Raw genomic sequence first — 25005 nt, 5'->3', positions numbered from 1 at the left:
GTGATGAAGCACCCACAACTTCTGAAGACAAGTTGTTGCATTGGCTAATTGTCCTTGCTGTTAGAAAGTTGAAGTCCACAAGTCATAAAAGGGCCAAGTGTGAAGAGCCCCGGGTTAAGTGGTTTGGTCCAGTGGTTAAGGCACTAGGCTGAAAACTGTGAGTTCTAATCCTGCCTTAGCATGAAAGCCAGCTGGGCTGGTCCCCCCCTCTCACCCCAATTCACCTCACAGAGTTGTAATTGTGGGGGAAAGAGGAGGAGGAAGCAGTCTGAGGTGTGTTTGCGGCCTTGAGGTACAGACCATCCTCGACTTACGATTCCAATTGAGATGAAAAATTCTGTTGTTATGGGAGACATTTGTTAAGTGAGTTTTGCCCACGTTTTATAACCCTTCTTGCCGCAATTGCTAAGTGAATCACTGCAGTTGTTAAGTTAGTTACACAGTTGTTAAGTGAATCTGGCTCCCTCTTTGACTTTGTGTCAACGCTGCTAATATTGAATATTCTTGCTTTGACAAAATATACAGAACTGCCTGGTATTTTTAGAGTTAATTCAGATGATGGGGGGTAGGATAAAGATAGGACTGTGCCCGGGAAGAGAAGTGGCTAATTGGAAGATGTGACTTATGACTGCAAAATAAGGGAGGAGTTTAGAAAGAAAAGTTAGACACAAGCAAGAGAAATTCAGATTCTGGCATAAACCTCCATGATGTGCCGTCAATTTATTTATGAGAGAGACTTATATATTATATACCGCTTTAAGTGCAAGCACTCTCTAAGCGGTGTACACCAGTAAGCAATGTATATATATATTTACATTGCCCCCAACAATCTGGGTCCTCATTTTACCTACCCCGGAAGGATGGAAGGCTGAGTCAACCTTGAGCCGGTGAGATTTGAACCGCTGACCTGCTGAACACAGTCAGGTGGCCTGCAGTACTGCACTCTAACTGCTGCGCCACCTCGGCTCAGATTTGTTACACTGTTAATAAAGACTTTAGGATAAACATGCCTGGAAGTTCTTTGAAGTGTTTCATTAGTCAGAACCATGACACTTTGCTTGTCAGAAGGTTTCAAAACATGATTACATGACTCCGGGACGCTGCGACCATCATAAATATGAGTGACCCTGGGATGCTGCAACTGTTGTAAACCTGAAAAATGGTCACAAGCCTCTTTTTTCACTGCCGTTGTAACTTCAAATGGTCACTAAATGAACTGTTGTAAGTCAAGGATACCTATGTTTATAAAAATAATAAAAACAGGATATAAATAAAACAACTTAATTGTCACAAAGCACTCAAACTAATTAACTGATTAAACAGGTTGGGATATTCAATCCTTTTATGTTCCTTTTTTTCCCTATTAACCCTCTTTTCAGAAACATCCTAGTTTAATAATCTTTACACCAATTCACTCTGAGGCTCCTGAATCTTTTCATTTTCCAAACCGCCCAGCAGTATAAAATGAGCTTTTATGACACATTTGCCACGCACAAAACATTTTCTTCCTGCCGAACATTCACAAGTCCTGATTGCCAATTTATCATCGGCTTCCTGGATGTGGGAAATTGCAGGCAGAGAGGAAGGAGAGTGGCAGCATTTTTGTTCATGTAGGCTTGGATTTACCGTAGAGGAAATTGCAAATAAATAATGAACTGTTTTCTGCAGAATGAAACCAGCAAGGCTGCAACCTGAAGGGCTGTGCTTATTTGTGCATGTGTGAACATGAACAATGTTTAGCACTGAGAAATTATCATTAGGGACAATCGTGGTAATCTTTCAAGTATAATCCCAGAATCCATTACCTAGAAACTAGATAGATAGATAGATAGATAGATAGATAGATAGATAGATAGATAGATAGATAGATAGATAGATAGATATAGATAATGATGGATGGATGGATGGATGGATGGATGGATGGATAGATAATAGATAGATAGATAGATAGATAGATAGATAGATAGATAGATATGATGGATGGATAATAGATAAATAGATAGAGATAGATAGATAGATAGATAGATAGATAGATAGATAGATAGATAGATAGATACGTTAGATAAAGATGTTAGATGGATGGATGGATATCTAGATAGATAATACATGGATCTGTTGGTGTTTCTAGATAATGGATTCTGGAACCTTGAATCTGGGTCATGAGTACTATATACGCACCCAGACACGCACACAAACACAGATACAGACTCACTGTACCAAGGATAAACTTGTGGCCAGTATTGGAAGCTACAGATAATCTTTGAGCTATGATTAGTCAGCTGTGGCATTCAACTTCCAACAGACCTACCTGGGGATTATTTATGACCTGGATTTGAAATTCCATTGGTCACCCCCCCACACACACACACTCCATGGTCATGTGATCCCACTTCAAGCACTGGGTGCCTGGTCTACATTCCTATGGTCACATGACCACATTTCATGACAGTTTTGTTGAAAACTAGCATTTAATTCTGGTTTTCAGCAAAAATGCATCCAAGAAAATCTAGGTCCCTTTAACAGCTGTGGCATTTGTTTAACAACCACATCACTGTGGTAAAATCACATCACTGAGTGTTTTACTACCATCTCAAGTTATATCTGTAATGGGCAGGCTCCATCATGTCATAACTTGAGGACTGCCCATAGAACACCAGGAATATCTACTGGGAAACTTGGAGAATATGCAGCTACATTAACAGCATATATTCAGGCAAAAATGGTTTTCATATACACAAATATCACAAAGTAAGACAAAATCTTTTACAGGATGGTTTTATTTAGGGGTGATCTCAATATTTTTTAAAAAAACTTTTATAAATTGATCAGTGTATAAAAAAGGGGGAAGTTAGAAATTAAACACCTATCTGTTTTTCCAGCCAGTTTCTTTTTTTCTCCCTTTTCTCTCTTTTAATATTTACAGCAATAGCGGAGACTTTATTATTAAGTATTAAGGACTGAAATCTTTCTCATAAAACCATTCCATGCATTTTGCAGCTGTTCATCAATGTCACAAATGACATTAATTATATGGTTTAAGCAACTTTATATTCTCTACATTTTACAGGACATATTTAACATCATCTTGAAAAGTTTAATTCGTTGAAATCATTACCATGTTAACAATTTCCAGTTCCTGTGGTATAAATGCCACTGTGCTTGGTTATTATCTGTATTCCATAATGTACGATTCACATTTTGTAATGCAATTGTCAAAGCAATACTATCCTATATTAACGATAAAACAATTGAAAAAATGGAAATTTGAGGGAGGAGGAAGAAATTGATACTGGCTATTGAATTCTACGTGCCCTTCCATTGTGCCATTAGCACCAAAGATGCCAAAAGGTAAATCAAGCTGAGCTATGGGAGGTGGGGATTGTACTGTAGTCCCAAACATCTAGAGGGGACCAGCTTGGAGAAGAATAAAAAGGAGCTCTGCTAATTGCTTTATTTTGCTTTTAAGCTCTAGCAGCCTCCTTCGATCAAATTGGTTTTAGCTTAAATTTAATTGTTCCACTGTTGATGTTGCTTAAAAACCTTTTATGTGAATCACCCCAGGGATTTTGATTAAGGTAGACATTCCTATAATAAATAAATAATCTCAGAACAAAGCTCTTGCTTTAGGGCAGAATTTAAATAACAATGAAACATTTGTAGGATGAAACATGTATACAAGGATCTCCAGGGGTGGGTCAAAAAGTCAAGTGTGCTTATGCTAAAAGCACCCGCCAAGGTAACGCATTCACATGCAAGCTGCAAGGTGCAATTGGGCTCCATGTTAATGACTTACTTGCTAAGTGCAAGAGTTGTAAAGTGAGTTTTGCCCATTTTACGACCTTTCTTGCCACAATTGTTAATTGAATCACTGCAGCTGTTAAGTTAGTGACATGGTTTTTAAGTCAATCCATTGACTTCCCCATTGACTTTGCGTGATGGAAGGTTGCAAAAGAGGATCACAAGACCCCGGGACATTGCGACCGTCGTAAATGTGAGTCAGTTGCCAAGAGTCCAGATTTTGATCATGTGACCCTGGGGAGGCTGCAATGGTGTAAGTGTGGAAAAACAGTCGTAAGTTATTTTTTTCAATGGTCACTAAATGAACTGTTGTAAGTTGAGGGCTAGCTGTATGCTTCTACATAATTATTACTTAGAGCCAATCTGGTACAATGGTGAGAAGGTTGTTGGATCCCAAGGCTGGGAAGATTACACTGGTTTCCACTCAATTTTAGAAAATATTCTACCGAATCTAGATAGGTGTATATATTAATAATATTATACTGAAACAAGCAGATTTTTAAAGTGGATTTTCATTTTAAAATTTCCTGTTTCATTTTCAGATCTCTGAATTGCTCACCATTTATTTTTCTGTATTTTCATGTCTCATTCCTAGTTTCGTGCAGCTTTTAATGTCATTTTTCAGAATACTTTCTCCTGAATCACATTCATTTGGAATATCGCCCAATTTTCTTCCTAGTCATCTTTAATGCTTCCATTATCACTATTTGCTGGAACCTAACAGGCAACAGCAGCTATCAGCAACCATTCATAGGCACTCGCAACAATCTAGATCAGACATGTCAAAACTCGTGATGTCACATGACGTCACGTGATGTATCAGAGCTTTCTCCCCATTGCCGGCAATGGGGTGGGCGCAGTTTCCTTGTGACGCATCCAGCCCACGGGCCGGCAGTTTTGACACCCCTGATCTAGAATGATGGTACCATGTTATGCCTTCCAACATGAATTTTAGCCCTTTCATTCAGAATTGAACCATACCTTCCCTTTTCTACGTCAGAGGCCCCCAACCTTTTGGGCACTAGGGACCGGTTCTGTGGAGAGAGGTTTTTCCACGGACCGGAGGGTGCATGGTTTTGTGTGCTGCCTGCATCTCATGGATGGGGCTTTGTTTGTTTGTGTGGCCCGGTTGCTGGCACGCCACAGCCTGGTACAGGTCCATGGAAGAAGAAGAGCCATAAAATAGGGCAAAACGCAGTTAGCAACTGTCTTATTTAGCAACAGAAATTTTGGGCTCAGTTGTGGCCATAAGCCAAAGACTGCCTGTATAGGCATCCAATTATAACCAAGATTCTGGGATACAAAAATAACAGATGACCTCAGGGCAGCCCAGCCTAAAGAATTGATTCCCTCAATTCAATCTGCTTTCATGGGTGACTCGGGCTGGAAAAGAGCAGAAATACAGAGGTCTGTATGAATCTGTATATCAGCAGCCCTGGAAATTAATTTTAGGTGATATATCAGATGAAGAAAAATAGTTAAGCTAGAACTGTGTAAAATTGGCAAGCAGTTGGAGAACAGGAAGCCTCACAATGAAATGCCAATTTGCAGGTTATAAAAAGTTGCCCTGCCCAGCATGCGTGGCTGATCTTAGGACGTTAGATACTACAAAATTCTGAAGATCAAGACAGAGATGTTTATTATTTTTGAGAGGCAATTCATCTTTGCTGGGGACTTGTGCACATCACAACTCCACACTTTCAGACTTGCTGTGGATTGAAAACCAACCAGCTGTGATTTTGATCTATTATTTCCCTTTCAGCCGCCATATTTTTTGAGTAGTCAATGGAGATTGAGCCTCTGAATAATTTGGAGGAGAAAAAAAGGAAGTTGAAAAGCCAGGCTTTGGGTTTTAATCCTCGAGAAAATGTCTAACCAAGATTAAAACTAAACACCATGGAAATGCAACTAGGTTTTTAACTTGACGTGTTTTAGGAGCTGGTAGAAAGAAGCTTACTTACTGTAACAAGCAAAAGAGTTTGCCTTTAGGGGCAGCTGCAGAGAAATGGGGTCCAGCGGCAGACTTTTATAGAGGGAGCTTGAACGGGGTGTGGAAGTATCTACATGCTGAGGGGTGGGGGGGGGGCACCTGTGTGGTGTCTCTGTGTCAGTATACACACAGTCCTGCTGGGAGACCTAATTTAATTAACTCTATTTGTGTTTGCAAACCTTATCTTTGATATGTGGATTAGGTCTAGGTAAATTATTTGGGAGTTTAAGGAAGTTTGAGTAAAGGGTAGCCCCCCCCCCCATTTACTATTTCTACTTGATTAAGTTAGTTCCAGCTTGACTGTCAATTATTTAGTGGAGAGGTTGATTCTCAGACCATTGTGGATTCTGTTAATGTTTTAAGGGAAGATGGAAACGGTATACAGAATAAAATATTATATTTTGATATAAAACCTCATGGCCAGTCCTTCAGGGTAGACCCAGTCAAGAAATAGACATTGCAACATTTCTAGGAATGCTGCTTCCTTATGGACCAAGAATCTAGACAGCCGGCCTTGGATTCTCTCTGTCCCATCTTATCTTTAGCAAAATCAAGCTAGAGTTATTTTGAGTTTCTTTCTCACACTAGCTCTTTCTTGGGAATGAGACATCTTTTCTGCAAATCCCTCCTTAACAGTTTTTTTTAATATATAAATTCCTCAAGGCTTCCTATGCAAATGTTCATTTTTGGGGGTTTCTGAAATGTTTATTGCTAGCTTGTAATTATGAAGCTTGCTTGTTAAGTCTGGCACTTTCTCACTGCAAGAGGAAACAGCTGCTAGGAGAAGAGGCATCTGTCTGCAAAGGGGGAGATTTAAAAAGAGAAGAATCCATCTTTTTGTTTGCTCAAAACTAGGCAAACCTTCTCCTATAAGTCTAGCAGTTCCTCAGATCTACCTGTTGTTGCCCACAATTGGGTCTGTTTTAAAACTCTGCAATGAAACAATTATCTCACCTTTGAGATGGGGCTGTTTAGTATTTTGTCCGCCATTCAAAGTTACAATGGCACTCAAAAATTGACTTATGACCATATGTCACACTTAGGACTGTCCCAGCGTCCCTGTAGTCATGTGATCAAAATTTGCTTTCCTGATATAAACCCTTTACTTTATAGCACTTCAGCCATGAAGGTTTAAAAACATTGACCACTATGGGATTACCAACTTCTTGTTCCTTGTTCCTCCACAACTGGAACAGCGTGAAGATTGCTAACTTTTGACCATTCAGGAAAACTTTACTCAAGAATAAAGAAGTCATCTACTGTCCAAATGACACCTCCTGCTTCTGTGTGATAGTGCAGAGAAGAGCAACTAAGGCAATTAAAGGCCTGGTGACTAAAATGTACAAAGAACAGCTGCAAGACGTGAGTTTGGCTAGTCTAAAGAAAAGAAAAAACAGGGGTGACATGATAGCAGTAGTCCAATAGGAGTCAACTGCAGGAAGTAGGATCTTTGTGGGAGAAAAAGCCTCAAAGAACAGCGAGGTGGTAATTTTAACACAGAAGCCAGACCAACTTGCCCTTGATTGCGCTATCGGGTTGAGTGCACGGGACATGATTTGTAATCAGCTTTTTCAAAGAACAGGGTGCTTCCGCCCATAAAAATCAGCTCCAACCTTTTCGACTTATGAAAGAAAGCAAGGAGAGCAAAGCTGATCTGACGGTACAGAAAAATAGAGAGAAATATGTGACCAGTGCTACAGTCCTCAGGTTTTAGCTCAGCCCCCATTCCGTTTTCTTATCTCTTGCTCTGAATTCTTTAAGTGAAGGAAAAGCATGGGGATTATTACGCCTGTACCTTTTCCATTTTTTCTTTTTAAAATGGCTTTCTGGGTCTCAGCCACCCTGCGTAACAGATGGACATGGGCAAAAGTGGCTGATGTTATGGTTTTAGAAATCATATATTTCCTATTTTGGAAAGATAATAAAAATGCCCCTTCCTATTGGAAGAAGTCATATGAGCTTGATTTCTCTCCTTTTCATCTACTCTGTATGTGTGTAAAAATTGTCACTTTTTTTTAAACCTTCTATTTTAAAAATAGCACTTTTCCTGCTGTAGCCCTAGCCTTAAAGGGAGAGGTTGTATTATCAAATTATTACTTATCTCTCCCTGCTTTTAAAAAAACGAATGGGAAAAAATATTTTTTTCTGTATTTCATCTGAAACTCTGTGGGTCCTCTCCATGGTACTAAAAACGTGGAACTGGATAATTAAAACGGGAAAAATATAAGCTGTTTGTTAGGGATACTTTGCACTATCATGATCTTCCTCTTTGATTTTTTCTGTGATACCCTATGGACACTCCTGGTCTAGGTCTGGAGACTGGTCATTGAACACCTAAGATAAGAAAACAGATTAGAGCTCCTAATCAATCTGTACTGCTTTATAAAAGCCTTAGTAATATCACCCTTGGTATTCAGCATTCCAGTTTTGGTCACCCTATTGTAAGAAAGATGTTGAGACTCTGGAAAGAGTGCAGAGAAGAGCAACAAAGAGGATCAGGGGACTGGAGGCTAAAGCATATGAAGAACCATTGGGTTTGGCTAAAGAAAAGAAGGACTCGGGACAAGATAGCAGTCTTCTAGTACTTGAGAGGCTGCCACAAAGAGGAGGGGGTCAACTTATTTTCCAAAGCACCAGAAGGCAAGACAAGAAACAATGGATGGAAACTAATCAAGGCGAGAAGCAACCTAGAATTAAGGAGAAACTTCCTAGCAGTCAGGACAGTTAACCAGTGGAACAACTTGCCTCCAGAAGTTGTGGGTTCTCCATCATTGGAGGTTTGTAAGAAGAGACTGGACAGCCACTTGTCTAGAATGGTACAGGATCTCCTGCTTGAGCAGAGGTTGGACTAGAAGACCTTGGAGGTCCTTCCTAACTCTGTTCTTCTGTTCTGTTCTGGTCTGGTCTTCTAGTCTAACCCCCTGCTCAAGCAGGAGACCCTGGACCATTGCAGACAAGTGGCTGTCCAGTCTTTTCTTAAAAGCCTCCGGTGATGGAGCACCCACAACTTCTGGAGGCAAATTGTTCCATTGGTTGATTGTTCTCACTGTTAGGAAGTTTCTTCTATATTCTATTCTATATTTTATTCTATTCATTCTACATTCTATTCTATTCGTTCTATATTGTATTCATTCTATATTCTATTATATTCTATATTCTGTTCTATTCTATTCATTCTATATTCTATTCTATTCACTCTATATTATATTCTATTCCTATTCTTATTCCTATTCTATTCTATTCTATTCTATTCTATTCTATTCTATTCTATTCTATTCTATTCTATTTTTATATTATATATTCTATTCTGTTCTGTTCTGTTCTCAACTATGGCAACTTTCAGGTGTGTGGACTTCAATTCCCAGAATGTTATGCATGAAAGAAGACAATAAGAAGTGATGTTAATAGACGGTAAAGCTGTTAAGCAATGCTTAATACTTGCCAAGTTGAGATGGACGAAAGGAAAGAGGAAGATAAATTGAGCAAACTTTCAGCTAAACATTCTTCCTTTGGATAATGCATTTTTCCGACTACCCAGGTTTAAAAGGCTATCAAGCTTACATTTGTTTAATGCTCCTCTTCCTTGCCTCTTTGGGGGAACACAACAAATTTTTGCTTTCTGCAGAACCAGATGAAATGGCTTTTCATTTTGTTTTTCTATTGTATTTTATCTGAGTGCTTCAATTTCTTACCTAAAGAGCTCCCAAAGTGAGCAAGCTTCATCTCCATGGAGAGAACTTCCTGCAATAAAGACATAACATTATCTTTTCTCCTAGGCACATATTGTAAGTGGCTAACATAGCACATCTTATTCTTGCCAATCTTTTGCTCCCCAAATGGGTTGAACCCCCTGCCAGCTGGAGTGTCTGGAATGACCCCATTGATACAGCTGGAGAACCCCAAGCTGGAGAAATTAGCCCTGTCAAACTCAGTAATATAAGTATCAATCATCTCCCAATTACAAAAAGTCATTCACAACATTCTTTAAAAAGCCATCGGCAGACTTCCTTCTGCTCCTGTAAAGTTTTAATGCTGCCCACCCAAGTAACTGGTCACCCAATCAAAATTCAGGCGCTTGGCAACTGACTCATATTTATGACGGTTGCTGTGTCCCAAGATCATTGATTCCCTTTTGCGACCTTCTGACAAAGTCAATGGGGGAGCCCAGTTCACTTAACAACCATGTTACTAACTTACCAACTGCAATGATTCACTTAACTGTGGCAAGAAAGGTCACAAAATGGGGCAAAACTCAACAATTGTCTTGCTTAACAACAGAAATGTTGGGCTCAATTGTGGTATGTAAATAATTCCTGTTATTTATTTATATTTATTTGTTTATATCTCTGAATATGGTTGTTGTCCTGCAGAGGTTTTGTTACCAGGCTAGACAACATCATCCCAGGCAGGACAGAGTGAAATTGGCTAATAACCTTAACCAGGTTTATTCTTATGAATCACGGCTGATTTAACAGATGCCAGAAATTGTAGAAATTCTTGGATTTGGCTTGATGGAAAATTGTCCCAGTTTCCCAACTGAATTTGTGGTTAAATTTGTCTGTGGGTTGTGGAATTGAAGCATGTTTATTATAGCTTTTGACTGCCAATGCTGCTAATCTTCTGCCTGTTGTCGCATTGCATTGTGTAAATAATTTCTGTTCTGTCTTCTTGGGGGGGGGGGCTTAAAATGGTTGGAAGAGATGAGTTGCAGGCAACAGCAATGCCCAGCAGCTGAAGGAATCTACTGGTGGTTTCTAAGATATTTGTGATGCCTGGGAAAATTACTCTTTGCATGGATTAGGGTTGTCGTGTTCCAGTTGGCTGCCATGGAAGGCACTTTTTAAAAAATGTACCATTTGCAAGAAGGAAACCAAAGCCCAGAAATAGAAGACCCCAACATTCCAACCTTGAACTAACCATATTCCTCTTATTGCTGCTCTCTTTGTTTAATTAGTTTATAATATAAAATACCCCCCAAAATGCAAAAGAAAATAGTGGGAAAGTAAGGGGAAAGGGAAGGGGAAAATGTAGGGCAAAGAAAGAAAAGGCGTTAACTTTTGAGTCCCTTTGGTGCAGTAGAATAAGATAATAGCATCAATCCTCAACTTTTTACTTTTATATAGTAACATAAGCTAGCCATTTCTATAACAACAAATCTATCTAATCAGTAAAACCAAAAATCAACGTTTCATTTTTTTCCCCACCTGAAGCACAAAGTCTAGAAGTGGTTTCCAAGTAGAAACAGAAGTAATGGTGTTTTCTTCTTTAATCAGAGCAGTCAATTTACCCATCTCTGCTACTCATTCTGTCAACTTTTGAAGGGCACTTTGATCCCTTTATTGTTGCTCTCTTGCAAGACTGCACGTTGGGACAACTGAGACAAATTCCTTCTGTGTCTAATTATATTTGGCCAAATAAAGTTTCAGTTCAATTCAATTCAACTGCAAGGAAGTCATCTCTGATCAGGGAGAAAACCATAAGTACTTTCCTGAAAAGACTGGAAACTGTTTAATGGACTTTTTGCTCAAAGAGGAAAAAAAATGAAATGATTTATGGATTTGATGACTGAAAATGATGAGGATTAATTAAGGGGCTAGAATGATCTTCAGAATTGTTAAGAGCGAGGGAAGATGATGGGTTTGGGGTAATTGACTCCAATTTCTTTAGTTATCTGTTGTTTTTTCTTTGCAGTGTTTTCTTTTTTCTGCTCTTTTTTATATTTATTTTTTATTCATAAAAAAAATCTGTAATGGATGGAAGGATGGATGTATTAGAGAGAGAGAGAGAGATGATAGATGGATAGATGATATACAGACAGAACTCATTGTTAGGAAATTTCTTCTTAATTCTAGGTTGGATCTCTCTTCGATAAATCTTTATCCATTACATTTTGTTCTTGAGCTCTGGAGAATAGCTCGACCCCCTCTTCTCTGTGACAGCCCCTCAAATATTAGATGACTGCTATCAAGTCACCCGTATTTCTTCTCTTCCATCCAGCTGCATCTCGCTTTCTTGCTGTGACCCAACTATGTCCTTTACAATTTGTCCTTCTGCTTTCATCTGAAAGGAAAAAAAATGTCTCCCAATTCTTGTTATTTGTCTGGAATGTTTCTCACCAATACCAATCCAGAGCTGTGTTAGCCACTTTTTCAGATGCCCTTTAATTTGATCTTAATAGATTTGAGCCTCAGAACTTGGCTATCAACATCTTTATTAAAAAAAAACAACAATCCCATTTTGTACAAATTGAAGGGGGTCTGTGTTTGTGTGTGTGTTAGGGGTGGGTTCAATCCTGACTATTGTGTTTCAGGACACATTAGTGCCCATTTCATGTTTGTGTGTTTATTCTTGATTTTAATTGAAGACTCCTTAAAAAAAAAAACTTTTCCCTTTAAAGGAAAATGTTGCAAATAAAACAGATGGCTAAGATATATTGATGATTTAAAAGGTCTCTGAGCAGTTGCTATTTATTCCATCATTTTTTTAAAAAGAACTTTTATCCTTAAAATGTTTGCTTGCAGTCCTGGGTGAAGTTCACTGGCTGCAGAGTTTGATCTAGCATTTGCTAAAGTCGATAACATGTCTGTTGACATCAAAAGAAAATGAGTCTGAGATGCTAACCTTCACATCCTCCACATCTGAAGTTATTGATTATTGCAGAATTAGCTGCTTGGCCAATGCCCTTTGGCTACAAATGCTACTAAATTCAGTAACAGTACTGGATTCACACATTTTGTTAAGCTGTATTGTAGTCTGGTTGGTATTCATGTGTGGTATTCATGAACTCAGGCAATTATAAATAAACTATGATTTATCTCAATTGTTTCTTGCTCATACATATAATGTATTGCATAAGCAATACATTATAACTGGGTACAGCAGCATTTATAGAGTATAAACTGCAGATGGTTAATACTAATGTTTAGATAACTTAAACCTTTAAAAATAAAGATCAAAAGGGAGATTATACCAATATTAACTATAATTTTTAAAATGATAAGTTGGATAAGCATGACATCAGGAACTAAATGTGGTCTTAATAAACAACAGCAAAATACATTGAATTATTGGTTATAAAAGAAAGATTTCTGCCTTAAGTTTTATGCAGAATACTAAGGTCTCCACTTCTATTATTGTTTGTGCATATTAAAACAAAAAACAGCAAAGAGTAGCAAAAGAAAAAAAACCCTTTAAAAAAAAGCTACTGCCTTTGGTTTCTAATTTCCCCCTTTTTTCTGCCTCTACCAATTTGCAGTGTTTATTAGCATTTAAATCCCCTGAGAATGATGGCTACATAATAAGGGTTTATATTACATCTTGCAAATATGGTTTGCAAATATATTGAATACAATTCAAGAATTATTAAATTTACGTAAGGATTTGTCAAGAACAAATGTGGCAAAATCTGTTCTTGATAAAGGCTTGCATGTGATGTATGATGCAAAGAGCAGTGGCTATGAAGACGACAGAATTAGCTGAGATAGCAAAACTGGCTTGTCTGATTAGAAAAAGATCAACAATTACATTTATCAATGACTGAAAACCCCTTTTGGATTTTTTTTGCTGAAAAAAAAGAAAAAAAATGAACTTGTGATTTATGGGTTCAGTGATTAGAAAGAATTGCTTACGGAAGAAGGAAATTATGACATAACTTTAGAACGGGGTAGGCAACCTTGGCTCTTTTATGACTCGTGGACTTCAACTCCCAAAATTCCTGAGCCAGCATGGCTACAAACATTCTCCTTTATCTCTTCCCTTCCTTGTCTGGCTACACAGGTGAAACTTCACCAGAATATAAGGAAACTATAATAAAAATAAACCAATGTAGACAGCTTAGGTCAACTGTGGAATAAACACATCACTACAATTATTCTGTTGTATATGGTAACAGAGTAGTGCTGGTTCCCTTGTGAGAAACTTGAAAAAGAATTTGCATGGTCTTAAATCAATACATGAATGTGTTTTTAATAGACTTGTGCTAAGGGAGACTTTAAATATACAGAGGTTACATTTTTAGAATTACATCTCAGTGCTGAACCCTGAAGTTGAAAAGAAAGAAAATTGAAGGCATCCTTATTGTTGGCTGATTCAGAAACCCCAGCTGATTGACGAAAACATTCAATGCCATAACTTTGTTTCATTTGGGGCAGAAAATTAATGCAAGCCTTAGGACAATTGCCACTGTTGATCTGAGTAGACCCTGCAAAGGCTATTGCTGTAGAACCAATAATTGCTAGGAAGGCTAATTAATATTTGCACACAGCCTCACAAACACCTCGAATTAAATTTATTATGAAGGTTGCTGCTAATGAAAAGGAAAAAGAATATGTTCATTTATGATTTGTTGTACTGGCAGTGTTGTGTTCCCAAATGTTGTGGTTGGCTGTTCTTTGGGGAAAATATGAATAACTAAGAAGGCATGGAATAATTAATCTCTGTTGGTGCATCTGGGGGCAGGATGGGAAAGGTTGGTTTACTCAATCTCCGGGTGGATTAAAACATAAACTGCTGTTTATTGCAACACCAACTATCTTGCAAGGGATCGTTCCTAAGTGCCATTGTCTCTTACTTCCTGCAATTAATTTGTTGCTTAGGAATCAACCCACGTTCACCACCGAGGATGCATTTGATAACCTGTTTCGGCTCCTCCAATAACCCAGCTGGGAGCATCCTATACGTCCTTGACTTGTGACCAAATTGAGCCCAACATTTACATTGCTAAGCAAGACAGTTAAGTGAGCGTTGTCCCATTTTACGACCTTTGTTGCCACAGTTGTTAAGTGAATCACTGCAGTTGTTAATTGAGTAACACAGTTGTTAAGTGAATCTGGCTTCTCCATTGACTTTGCTGATCACCAAAGGGGAATCACGTGACCCCAGGATGCGGCAACCGTCACAAATACAAGTCAGTGGCCAAGCGCCCGAATTTTGATCATGCGACCGTGGGGATCCTCCAAGGGTTGTTAAGTGTGACAAGCAGTCCTAGCTCGCTCTTTTCGGGGCCTTTGCAACTCCAAAGCAGTCACCAAACGAATGGCTGTCAGTCGGTATTTAACCATGGTTGATGGGCAAGTTTGGCCTGCAAAAAAAAAAAAAAAAAGACCAAGTTCTAGAAGCCTTGTTCTTTAGCGCCATCTAGCGACCGCTGTGGCTATTGCAGGCCCCGCTCTCTCGCGTCGGGGTCGGTTTCCTAGGACCGGAAGGCGCGTGAAAGTGGTCCCAACAAGCCGCGGCCTGTCCGTGGAGGGTCCCGCCAGCCCGTCCCGAGCCCGGGTCCCGCGGAAGGAGGGGCACCGGAGGAGGGGCGCCAAACAGCGCCGCCCTCCCAGCTCCTGTCCTTTAGGTGGGCGAAAGGCGCATTCACACCTGGGCGGGGTGGGGCGTGGAGAGGGTCACGTAGTCGTTTATTTGGAAGCAAGTCCTCCTTCTCCCCCCCCCCCGCGGCCCCAATTCAAAGTTTGCGCGGCTTTTCTGCCTGGAAAGCGCGTCCACACGTGCGTGTCGCGCGGCTGCCCGCTGCGTTTTGCTCCGGGGCTCCCTGGAAAGACAAAAGCCGGGCGGGAGAGGCGGGGCCGCTCCTTGCTCTCAGTCCTCCCCGGCTGTGTGAGTATGGCCCCGTTCAGACGACGCTTTCTCGGGCTCTTGTGGGAGATGCGTGCTCGGTGCCCGTCGAGAGCCCGGCGGTCGGGAGGGCTGGAATATACCCGCGTCGCTTCCGTGCTCGTTGAAGCCGAAAAGAGGGAGAGACTCGCCAAAAGAAGGGGCCCGGAGTGAGAATCAGCCACCATATGTACACGCGTGGATTTGATTATTAGACTTGATTGACTTTTATTTTGTTTCTATAAAACTAGCAACACAAACGAGAACTTGCATCTGATTTCAGCCCTATCGGAAAGGTGTGGTTCTGTATGAAGATCTTGGAACAATGCAGTGATAGTATCAGAGAAATTATTATTAGATTTTTTTTTTGTCCTGCCTTTATTGCTTTTACAAGTAACTGCAGATGGCAAACTTGCCTAATATTCCTCCTCCTGCAGCTTTCCTAACAACAACCCTTTGAGGTGGGTTGGGCTGCCTCAGGTCATGGTGATTGGGGAATTCTGGAATTGAGGTCCACACATATTAAAGTTGTTAGGGTGAAAGAACATTGCTTTAAAGTATCGGAGTCTTGAGTAAGAGACATCATATTAAAGTAGACAACCATCAATCATTTCATTCTTTGTTCTTTCGATGATCATGTGTATCCATCCCATGGATTCCAAAGAAAGTCCATAATTGTACAAGATCTCCTACTATGGGCAGGGGGAAAGGATAGGGCAGGACAGAATAGGATAGAAATAAAAATAGAAATAGAATGGAGAGAAGCAACCTAGAACTAAGGAGAAACTTCCTGATAGAACAATTAACCAGTGGAACAACCTGCCTCCAGAAGCGGTGAATGCTCCAACACTGGAAGTTTTTAAGAAGAGACTGGACAGCCATTAGTCTGAAATGGTGTAGGCGGGTTTCCTGCCTGAGCAGGGGGTTGGACTCGATGACCTCCAAGGTCTCTTCCAACTTTATTATTATTATTAGAACAGAACAGAATAGAGTGGAAAGGGACCTTGGAGGTCTTCTAGTCCAGCCCCCTGCTCAAGCAGGAGAACCTATACTATACCATTTCAGACAAGTGACTGTCTAGTCTCTTCTTAAAAGCCTCCAGTGATGGAGCACCCACAACGTCTGGAGGCCAGCTGTTCCACTGGTTAATTGTCCTCGCTGTTAGGAAGTTTCTCCTTAATTCCAGGTTGCTTCTCTCCTTGATGAGTTTCCATCCTATTATTCTTCCATACTTTTTTCCAAAAGTAGACATGAGGGCTAAAAACAACTTAAACACTTGGACTGCTGTGATACCACTTGATTGATTTCTGCTGAAGGTAGTCTATTGAAGTGAAACATTCTTTGTCTGATACTATTGTTAAAAACACCGGCCTTGTCAATTTTGTTATTTCCTTGTGACTAATTAAAGTTATTTGATTCTTCCTCAGATGCAAACCTGACCATGGACTTGGGGGTCAACCTGGAAATTGTCAGACCCTTTTTGGGCAAATATCGTTCCTTTGTGGGGCGCTGCTGTCAAAAATGCACCCCAAAGAGCTGGGTAAGGAATTGATGGAAAGGGATGGATAAAAAAAGCTTGCTTGGTTGTATTTAAAATCTATTTTTTTGGTTCGGTGTTTTATTCTGTTTTTATTGGGTTCCCACGCTGCTGATGAGCCAATGTGGAAAGAACTCGGTTTTCTTGAATTCCTGTTGCTTCCTTTTTTCCTGTAGAATTGGGGAGAGGGGGGTTAACGCAAGCCAAATCTGGTCTTTGGGCGGTGCCTGTATATTTATTTTTATAATGTCCCTGAAATTTCCAGAAGTAGGTCTTCTGAAACCATCAAAAGGAGGAAATTAGTGCATAGAGATAGTCCTCAGCTTATGACCATTTGTTTAACAACTATACTGGCTGGGGAATTCTGGGAGCTGAAGTCCATGCGCCTTAAAGCGGTCAAAATTGGGAACCCTTGACCTAGAGCATCTGGTATATCACTTATGGAGAGAGAGAGCTCAGCTCCTTGTTCTGAGTTAGGAAGATCAATGTCCTAATGAGGGCAAGGCCATGGTCATTTGTAATGTCTTGTGCTGTTTTCCTCTTGTAGCTGGGAGAACAGAGAAGCCTCTAGATTTTGAGGGCCAGAAGGGCAGAGGTGCTGCTTTCTCTAAATTGTGTCTTTTTTGATCTGCAGGGATTTTTCTTTCACAAGCCCCTGGCGTCCATGGGATTTTGCAATGTGATCAAGATAACAGAAGAAAACACTAGGTGAGTTGAGGAGAGGGGAGGTGGGTGAAGCCAACACATTCATTTCTATTCATGGTTAAGCTTGCAAAGTGGCTTGACTTCCACCTTGGTGTACGCTTAACCCACCTTGGTGTAGGTTTAATCATGCTTGGAGGATGTTTTCTTCTCCTGCAATCTCTGTAGGAATTTTACAATCGTAAAACGTAGGCATTTGATGGTAACGTCTACATCAGGGTGGGGAACCATGGGCCCTCTTATGACTTGAGCCATGCTGGCTCAGGAATTCTGGGAGTTGAAGTCCGCAAGTCATAAAAGGGTCATGATTCCCCACCCCTGCTTTAACACAATATAGTTTCATGAATGAAGGCAAATACATTTGTTGTAGGATCCAATCTGGGTCGGTCACCAGGACCAGAGATTCAGTCTTTTGGACTTGTGCTGGAGGCCAACCTCGGAGAATTTCTCTCTATGGGAATGTCCTTAAGGTTGTCAAGATTGGGAAACCCTGTCCTAAAGCCTCCATGACTTAAGGAGAGAGAAAGCTCAGCAGATCGATGTCCGAAGGAGGACATTCTGGTGGAGAGAAGTTGCCTCACGACGGGCTCCAGGATGAGTCTGGAACCTCTGAAGACAAAACCTCTTATTCCGATGACCGACCCAATTGGGATCCTACAACAGTATAGTTTGCATTTTGTCCAAAGCAGTAAACTGGGAAAGGTATTAGCTGCTGTACAAGCCAGTTTTAACCCAAAGGGACCCTCTCAATTGACATTTCTGCCAACTCTGCTTATGTCAGTGGGATGCCGAGAATTAAGTCTTATTAAGCTGCTGCTTATGAGAATATCTGGTTTCTTCTTTCTAAGACCCGCTGCGTTTGACCTAAACCACTGACTGTCTGTTGCTCTTGATTTTTCTTATTATTTTTCTCTCCTATTCCTGTCTCTCTCATCTGAATTAATACAGTATGTAGATAAAGCTTTTTCCCTCATAGGAGCTGAGTGAGGATTAGAGACTTTATCCTCATTAGCCTGATTCCTAATTACTTTAATTGCACTTTATGAGGTTCTTTGAAAACTAAAATCCCTAAAGTGCTCAGTGTTGTTAACAGCAGGGAGGAGAGAAAAGATTTGATGGATAGCAAAGCAGAGATTTGGGTGTTTTTTTTTTTTCTTTTTTCTTTAAATAGGAGGCCATCCACTTGGGCCCTTCCAGATCTCTTTAGAGCTGAGTGTTACTCCTGACATTTACACAGCCATGCTTTGGAAGAATCAGCCAAGCCACTGATTTGCAGAGGTTCTGTTTCATGCAAATTGAGCCATTGTTAGTGGGGTGTGTACCAGTGCTGCATTTGGAACAGCTGCTCTCTCTTCCCCATTTTTCATCTGTGGCAAAATCAAGGTGGTGACCACAACGAATTAGCCCCCTTTTAGTGGACCATGGACAGGCTTAGTTTGTGTATTTGTGACCTTGACAACCACCCTCGTGGATAACCCCTCACCTGTGGCATGTGATGGTTTCTGTTTTTAACTGATGTGGTCCTTTGGTTCCAGGTACAGAGGCTGGCTTGTAAGGAGGCTGTGTCACTTCCTGACTGTATGTGACTGGAGGCTTTCTGCTGAAATGCCACCCAATCTCCAAGAAAGACTCTTTCTCACCCAAAGGTATTGCTGTGGGATGGAGATTTCGCTCGGGGTGTAGCCCACACATGTTGGACATCTTTTGATTGACATATCCATTTCATTTACCTTGGTCGATATTCCACGCCTAAGGATTCAGATGGCTTATAACACATCAATCTGAGTACGATTAAAGTTAACCAAAACAAAAGCATAAATCACATTCTAGCCAACCCAATACACCAGGCTTCAGGATTGTGAGATCTTCCCAAAATACTTTCCTGGAAAGCCACCTTTACACAATGCTTCTAAAATGTAATCAGGATATCAGAGCTGGAAGGGACCTTGGAGGTCTTCTAGTCCACCCGCCTGCTCAAGCAGGAAACCCTATACCATTCTGGACAAATGGCTATCCAGTCTCTTCTTAAAAACTTCCAGTGTGGGAGCATTTACTGCTTCTGGAGGCAGGTTGTTCCACTGGTTAATTGTTCTCACTGTGAGGAAATTTCTCCTTAGTTCTAGGTTGCTTCTCTCCATGGTTCGTTTCCATTCATTGCTTCTAGTTTTGCTTTCAGGTGCTTTGGAGAGTAGGTTGACCCCACTCCTTTGTGACAGTCCCTAATCAGAGGCAGAGATAGTCCGGGTATCACAGATATGAGACAAGGCAATGGACTTCCTTCAGTGGAGGAGGCCTCTGGCAACTCTTCTCTCTCTGATCTCATTGAGTGGACCTCCTTCTAATCTTCCTAGAGTGGACCTCTTTCTAGAGAGTCTTTCTGCTCTAGGACTCTTGAGCTTTGTACAAAGAAGTGTAAAGGGGTACTAATACTTCACATGTCTTTTAAGCTATTTTCAGATCTTGCTTTACGGCTGTGTTGTTTCATCTACTATCCCAAAGCTCCTGGGGAAGAGTCTCAGATTGTTATGCTCCCTTCTTGAACCTTTTGTGCTGGCCTGTGATAGAGAAGTTACAGGCTGGCTGTTGCAACCAGGGTTTGTTAAGGCAAAGTTGCTAAAATCCCTTGGTGATGGAATACATCTTGATGAGTGACATGGAAGATGGTGGTATGTCCCTGATGAACAGTTAATGCACTGCGGAAAGTGGGAGCCTGCCATTTCAAAAAGTATCATTGTGAATTGTGTAGATTTTTACCGAAAAATGACTAATGCAAGGTAGTTTTTAAAAGGGGGCTTTAAAAAATACATATTATGGAAACTGCAGGGCCAAAAAGATCAAGAAGGAAAAGCAAAAGATACACTGGAGAAGGGGTGGAAACACACCTTGTGTTTGATGATGATGCCAGTGGGCCTTTATGTGCTTGCATTTGGATGAATCTATGATCAGATGCCATGAAAGCCCGTCTCGTTCCTTATTTACCAGCAAAACACAAACCGGTCAGCTTGTTTTCTGCTGACGGTTCCCAATTAGCACCCAAAAGCAGATTGATTGCAGATTGTTAGTGCTGGCCTGTTGTTGCAGCAAAGAATAATTAAACTTCATTTTTTAAAATGTTTGTTACCCTTTGCTTGGAATTATTTTACCGAAAAAGGGGAAGGGATCATATTAATTCACCACCATAAAGCCATCTCCAAGGTTAAATAAATTTGTTGATAAAATGACATACTGTATATCTTAACCAAGTTATCGCCCTCTGTTTTGTAAAGCCATGCATCCCTTGGGGAGAAACCTTGCCTTTTCTGGGGGGAAAATTGTTGTTTTTTTTAATTTTGAAAAAAGAACCTTATGTTTTCCAGCATCCTGAATGACTGGAGCAAATTCAAAAGAATTCTGTGATGTGATTTCTTTTCAAGTCCAGAGAGGGGTTTTAAAACACAAATATTTTATGTTTTTTTAAATTGCAGTGCTGAAGTTCTCAGCCTTTGGAACCTCTTGTGTAAAAAGAGGTCAAGGAAAAGAACTTTCCATCTGACCTTCCTGTTCAAAAGATGATGCAGGAAGTGTGAAAGAGCAAAAACCAAAACCAACACAGTGCGTCATATTTTCACAAGGGATTCTGTCGTGTGACTGATGTGTTCATTTTGCCTACTTTCTGTGGCAAAATGACTTTCAGAGTCTGTCCGTCACTTTTGAGGCTTTTTCTCTTATCCTTCTTTCAACCAGAGTGCAAGAGGCTGTGTCCCCAAAAGGCTCAGGGGATGCTGCAAGGACCAACTTGTCTGCAGAAGAGTGGATTAAAGAGATCCAGAGAATTCTCTGCCAGATACAAGCCTGCCTTTCCCCTTTCCTCTTGAGGTGGGTCCCCAGTTTGGCTCTGCCTGGACGAATTGAGGGGTGGAAATGTTTGAACCCGGGGCCTGAAAGAGAAGGAGGGATTGCTTTCCCCACTTGCAGCCCAGAGCAGTTTGCTGCATTCACATGCATTTGGTGCAACCTCTTCTGGCAACGCAGCGGGGGCCCACAGGGAGAGGAGGTCTATCCAGCTTCTCCCAGAAGGTGTCCAGGATCCCCAGATTGGGGATCTTCGGATTTTGAGTAAATTGTTGTTGTTAATTGCGAAGTTGTGTCCGACCCATCGCGACCCCATGGACAACGTTCCTCCAGGTCTTCCTGGAGTTGCAATTCAATGGCTCTGGGGTATATTTAAGCATGGCGGTGTAGGTACGTCTTTCTGACTTTTCCCAATCAGAAGATAGGTCTGGAATGCCATCCAACCCTGCTCCAAATCTCATTAGAATATTGGCATGGCCTCCTGTCCTGGTTCAGCCTCTGCAGGTGAGCGGGGAAAATGGGGGCAGCTCCTAAAGGGGTCTCTCCCATTACGTGAGTGAGGGCGGGGAGTTCCCCAAGTTGTGCACTGCAGGAATTTGACAACAGTGCTTAGAGGCCTTTAAAGATAATTTATTCTTGCTTGTAGCGAGATGGGCAGCAGACAGGCTTAAGTAGATAGGTAGGTAGATGGGTGGGTAGGTAGGTAGGTAGGTAGATAGATAGATAGATAGATAGATAGATAGATAGATAGATAGATAGATAGATAGATAGATAAAATTTATCTTCAACCATTGCTCTGCAGACAAACTTTTAGGAATTTTAAGATTAAGAATGTGTAAGCTCACCCCTAGATTGACTACAAGGCTACTACTTACTATGGTGTTACGAAAATTATGCTGGGGATTGCTTATACTGTGTTTACAGTAATTGACGATACGATAGTTATTCTTTACATTATATATTTTTGACCACTGATAAGCCATTTAGCTTTTCCAAACACCTCTTTTTGACAGTCTGTTGATGATAATAATCAACAATTTTCTGTTTTCCATGGCAGGGCCAAAAAACCCGCCCTTTGAATTGTGACAAGCCTCCATCCTTTTCCCCCATATCTTAGGAGCCTTTTAGAATGCTAAAAATGATTTAAAAATTCTTAAGGATTTTATCTTGACGTTATTTGAGCATAGATTTGCAAGTCAAACCCTTGGGAGCCATACAAATTGCTACATAATTTCCCTCCTTTACTAAGATCACATTAGCATGCAAAGCAATGCTCAGTCATAACATGGTTTATTTTTTAGCACAAGGTCCAAAGTCATCTTTAGTTGTAAACTCAATGATTTCTTGGGGGGGGGGCAGGGATAAATTTGCAGAGTCCGACAATGAATGCACCTAACCACACACCAAAGCAGGTGGTGACACCCCAAAATGTCATGGATTTGCCTTCCTACCGGTAGTTGGACAGGAATCTTCAGAGCAAGATGAGGTGAACTAGGGAAGTTTCCCTTGTCGAAAAATGCAGCAGAGGATCAAATATACCCGGAGTGTATTGTTCAACCCCTCTTTAGAAGCTGCACAGACTTGCTGAGCTGAGTGCGCTTCTTCTCTGACCCTTAACATCTTTTCTTCCTTTAGGTTCTGCCACTGGGTTCTGCTAAAATTCCTGACCCGGATGTTCCTCAAAGTGATAGTTCACAAAGGGCAGCTGGAGATGGTGCACAGAGCAGGAGAGGTAATAAGAGAGCAGGTCTTCCTGAGATGTTTATAAAGCCTTAGTAAGGCCACACCTGGAATCCTGCACCCAGCTTTGGCCCCCACATTATAAAAAAGATGTTGGGGCTTTGGAGAAGTCTGCAGAAGAGCAACTAAGATGACTAAAAGCCTGTAGAATTAGAATTAGAATTAGAATTAGAATTAGAATAGAATAGAATAGAATAGAATAGAATAGAACAGAACAGAATAGAATAGAATAGAATAGTTTGGTCACTTTATCGAAGAATGAGATGAGATTGGTTTGGTGTGATCTGTTTTTAACAAACCCGTGCTGGCTGCTAGTTATGACTTTGTTTGCTTCTAGTTGTTCGCAGATCTGTTTTTTGATTATCTTTTCTAGGATCTTCCCAGGTATTGATGTTAGACTGATTGGTCTGTAGTTTCCTGGGTCTGTTTTTTTCCCCAGCCCTTGACTAAAACATGAAGAACGGTTGGGTATGGCTAGTCTAGAGAAGAGAAGGACTAGGGGTGACCTGTTAGTAGTATTCTAGTATTTGAGAGACTGCCACAAAGAAGAGAGGGTCAACTTATTTTCCAAAGCATCAGAAGGCAGGATAAGAAGCAGTAGGTGGAAACTAGTCAAGGAGAGAAGCAACCTGGAATTAAGGAGAAACTTCCTAATAGAACAATTAACCAGAGGAAGGTCTTGCCTTCAGAAGTTGTGGGTGCGTCATCACTGGAGGTTTTTAAGAAGAGACTGGACAGATACTTTGTATAGGGTGTCCAGCTTGAGCAGGGGGTTGGACTAGAAGACCTCCAAGGTCCCTTCCAGCTCTAGTCTGATTGACTGATTGATCTTTCCCCATGGGAATGATTTGGGAAAAGAAATGGATAATTGGATAATTGAAGATGCAGTTAGCTAGGCAAGGCTTCTGGGTGGTGAATATCCCTTCTACATCATCCAAAGGGCTTTTAACGGTTGAGCATTGGATCCTAGGGGGAGGTTAGATAGGTGCCATCAAGATGAGCTTGGCTCCTGGTGACTTTAGATAAATGCTTGTCATCTTGGCCTTATTTTAGTAATACGTTATTAGCAGCATTGCTAATAGTTGTAGCTTCAGACGGTCACTAAATTAATGGTTGTAAGTCAAGGACTACCTGTATTTTGGAGTGCATCCTCATGCAATTCTCTCTTGATGGAACTTAATCTCTATATTTTTCCCCTACCCGCCAGGCTAATACTCCTATGGTTTTCCTTTCAACTCACAAGTCTCATCTGGATGGGCTGTGGCTTCCGTTCCTTTTGGCCTCCCAGGGTGTAGCCGTCCCTCGAGTGGCTTGGGAGAACAACACCTTCACTCCCTCCTACAGGTAGATTCAGCATCCTGGAAAAGATTTTAATCTTTCTTTAAAATCTATTTTATTACATTATTATAAATCCTAAGTAATATATTATTTTGATACAGGGGTATTTGTACAGTATTAATGAGAGATTGTTAACACATTAATTTTTAGATAAGTTAGAACAGAACAGAATAGAATAGAACAGAACAACAGAACAGAATAGAATAGAGCTGGAAGGGACCTTGGAGGTCTTCTAGTCCAGCCCCCTGCTCAAGCAGGAGAATCTATACCATCTCAAGATGGAGATGGAGAAAAAGAAAGATGTTTATGTCAGTGTTAACTCTGATTTGAAATAATCAGTATTCATGACTATCAGGTTTAAATTTTATGTCCAAAACTAAAAATAGCCTTTATAAACAACTGCAAACTGCATCAAAATAATTGTTGTGCAATAAAGGTTTTTGTCTTAAGCTGAATACTTAATAGTAAC

The 25005-nt window shown here is 40.6% G+C and overlaps 1 protein-coding gene across 7 annotated transcripts in view; it reads left to right on the top strand.

The window, feature by feature from the left end:
- GPAT2 (glycerol-3-phosphate acyltransferase 2, mitochondrial) overlaps positions 1–25005 on the top strand; it is a 58280-nt gene that overhangs the window by 13291 nt on the left and 19984 nt on the right. For 3 of the 7 annotated variants that reach the window (XR_005554404.1, XR_005554405.1, XM_039324183.1), the window contains exons 1-7: positions 14938–15131; positions 16816–16928; positions 17560–17633; positions 19163–19273; positions 21351–21482; positions 23094–23190; positions 24406–24542. Coding sequence is in view for 5 of the 7 variants with exons in the window: in XM_039324183.1 (XP_039180117.1) it covers positions 16830–16928; positions 17560–17633; positions 19163–19273; positions 21351–21482; positions 23094–23190; positions 24406–24542 (650 nt within the window). In the remaining 2 variants the exon portion in view is untranslated. The other 4 variants (XM_039324179.1, XM_039324181.1, XM_039324180.1 and 1 more) reach the window with 4 other exon arrangements.

Source organism: Crotalus tigris, unplaced genomic scaffold, assembly GCF_016545835.1.
Source record: "Crotalus tigris isolate CLP2741 ecotype Arizona unplaced genomic scaffold, ASM1654583v1 scf7180000024293.1627790, whole genome shotgun sequence".
In the NCBI taxonomy this organism is placed as follows: Eukaryota; Metazoa; Chordata; class Lepidosauria; order Squamata; family Viperidae; genus Crotalus; species Crotalus tigris.
Note: the sequence above shows the minus strand (reverse complement) of the source record. Positions and strands in the feature narration are given on the sequence as shown.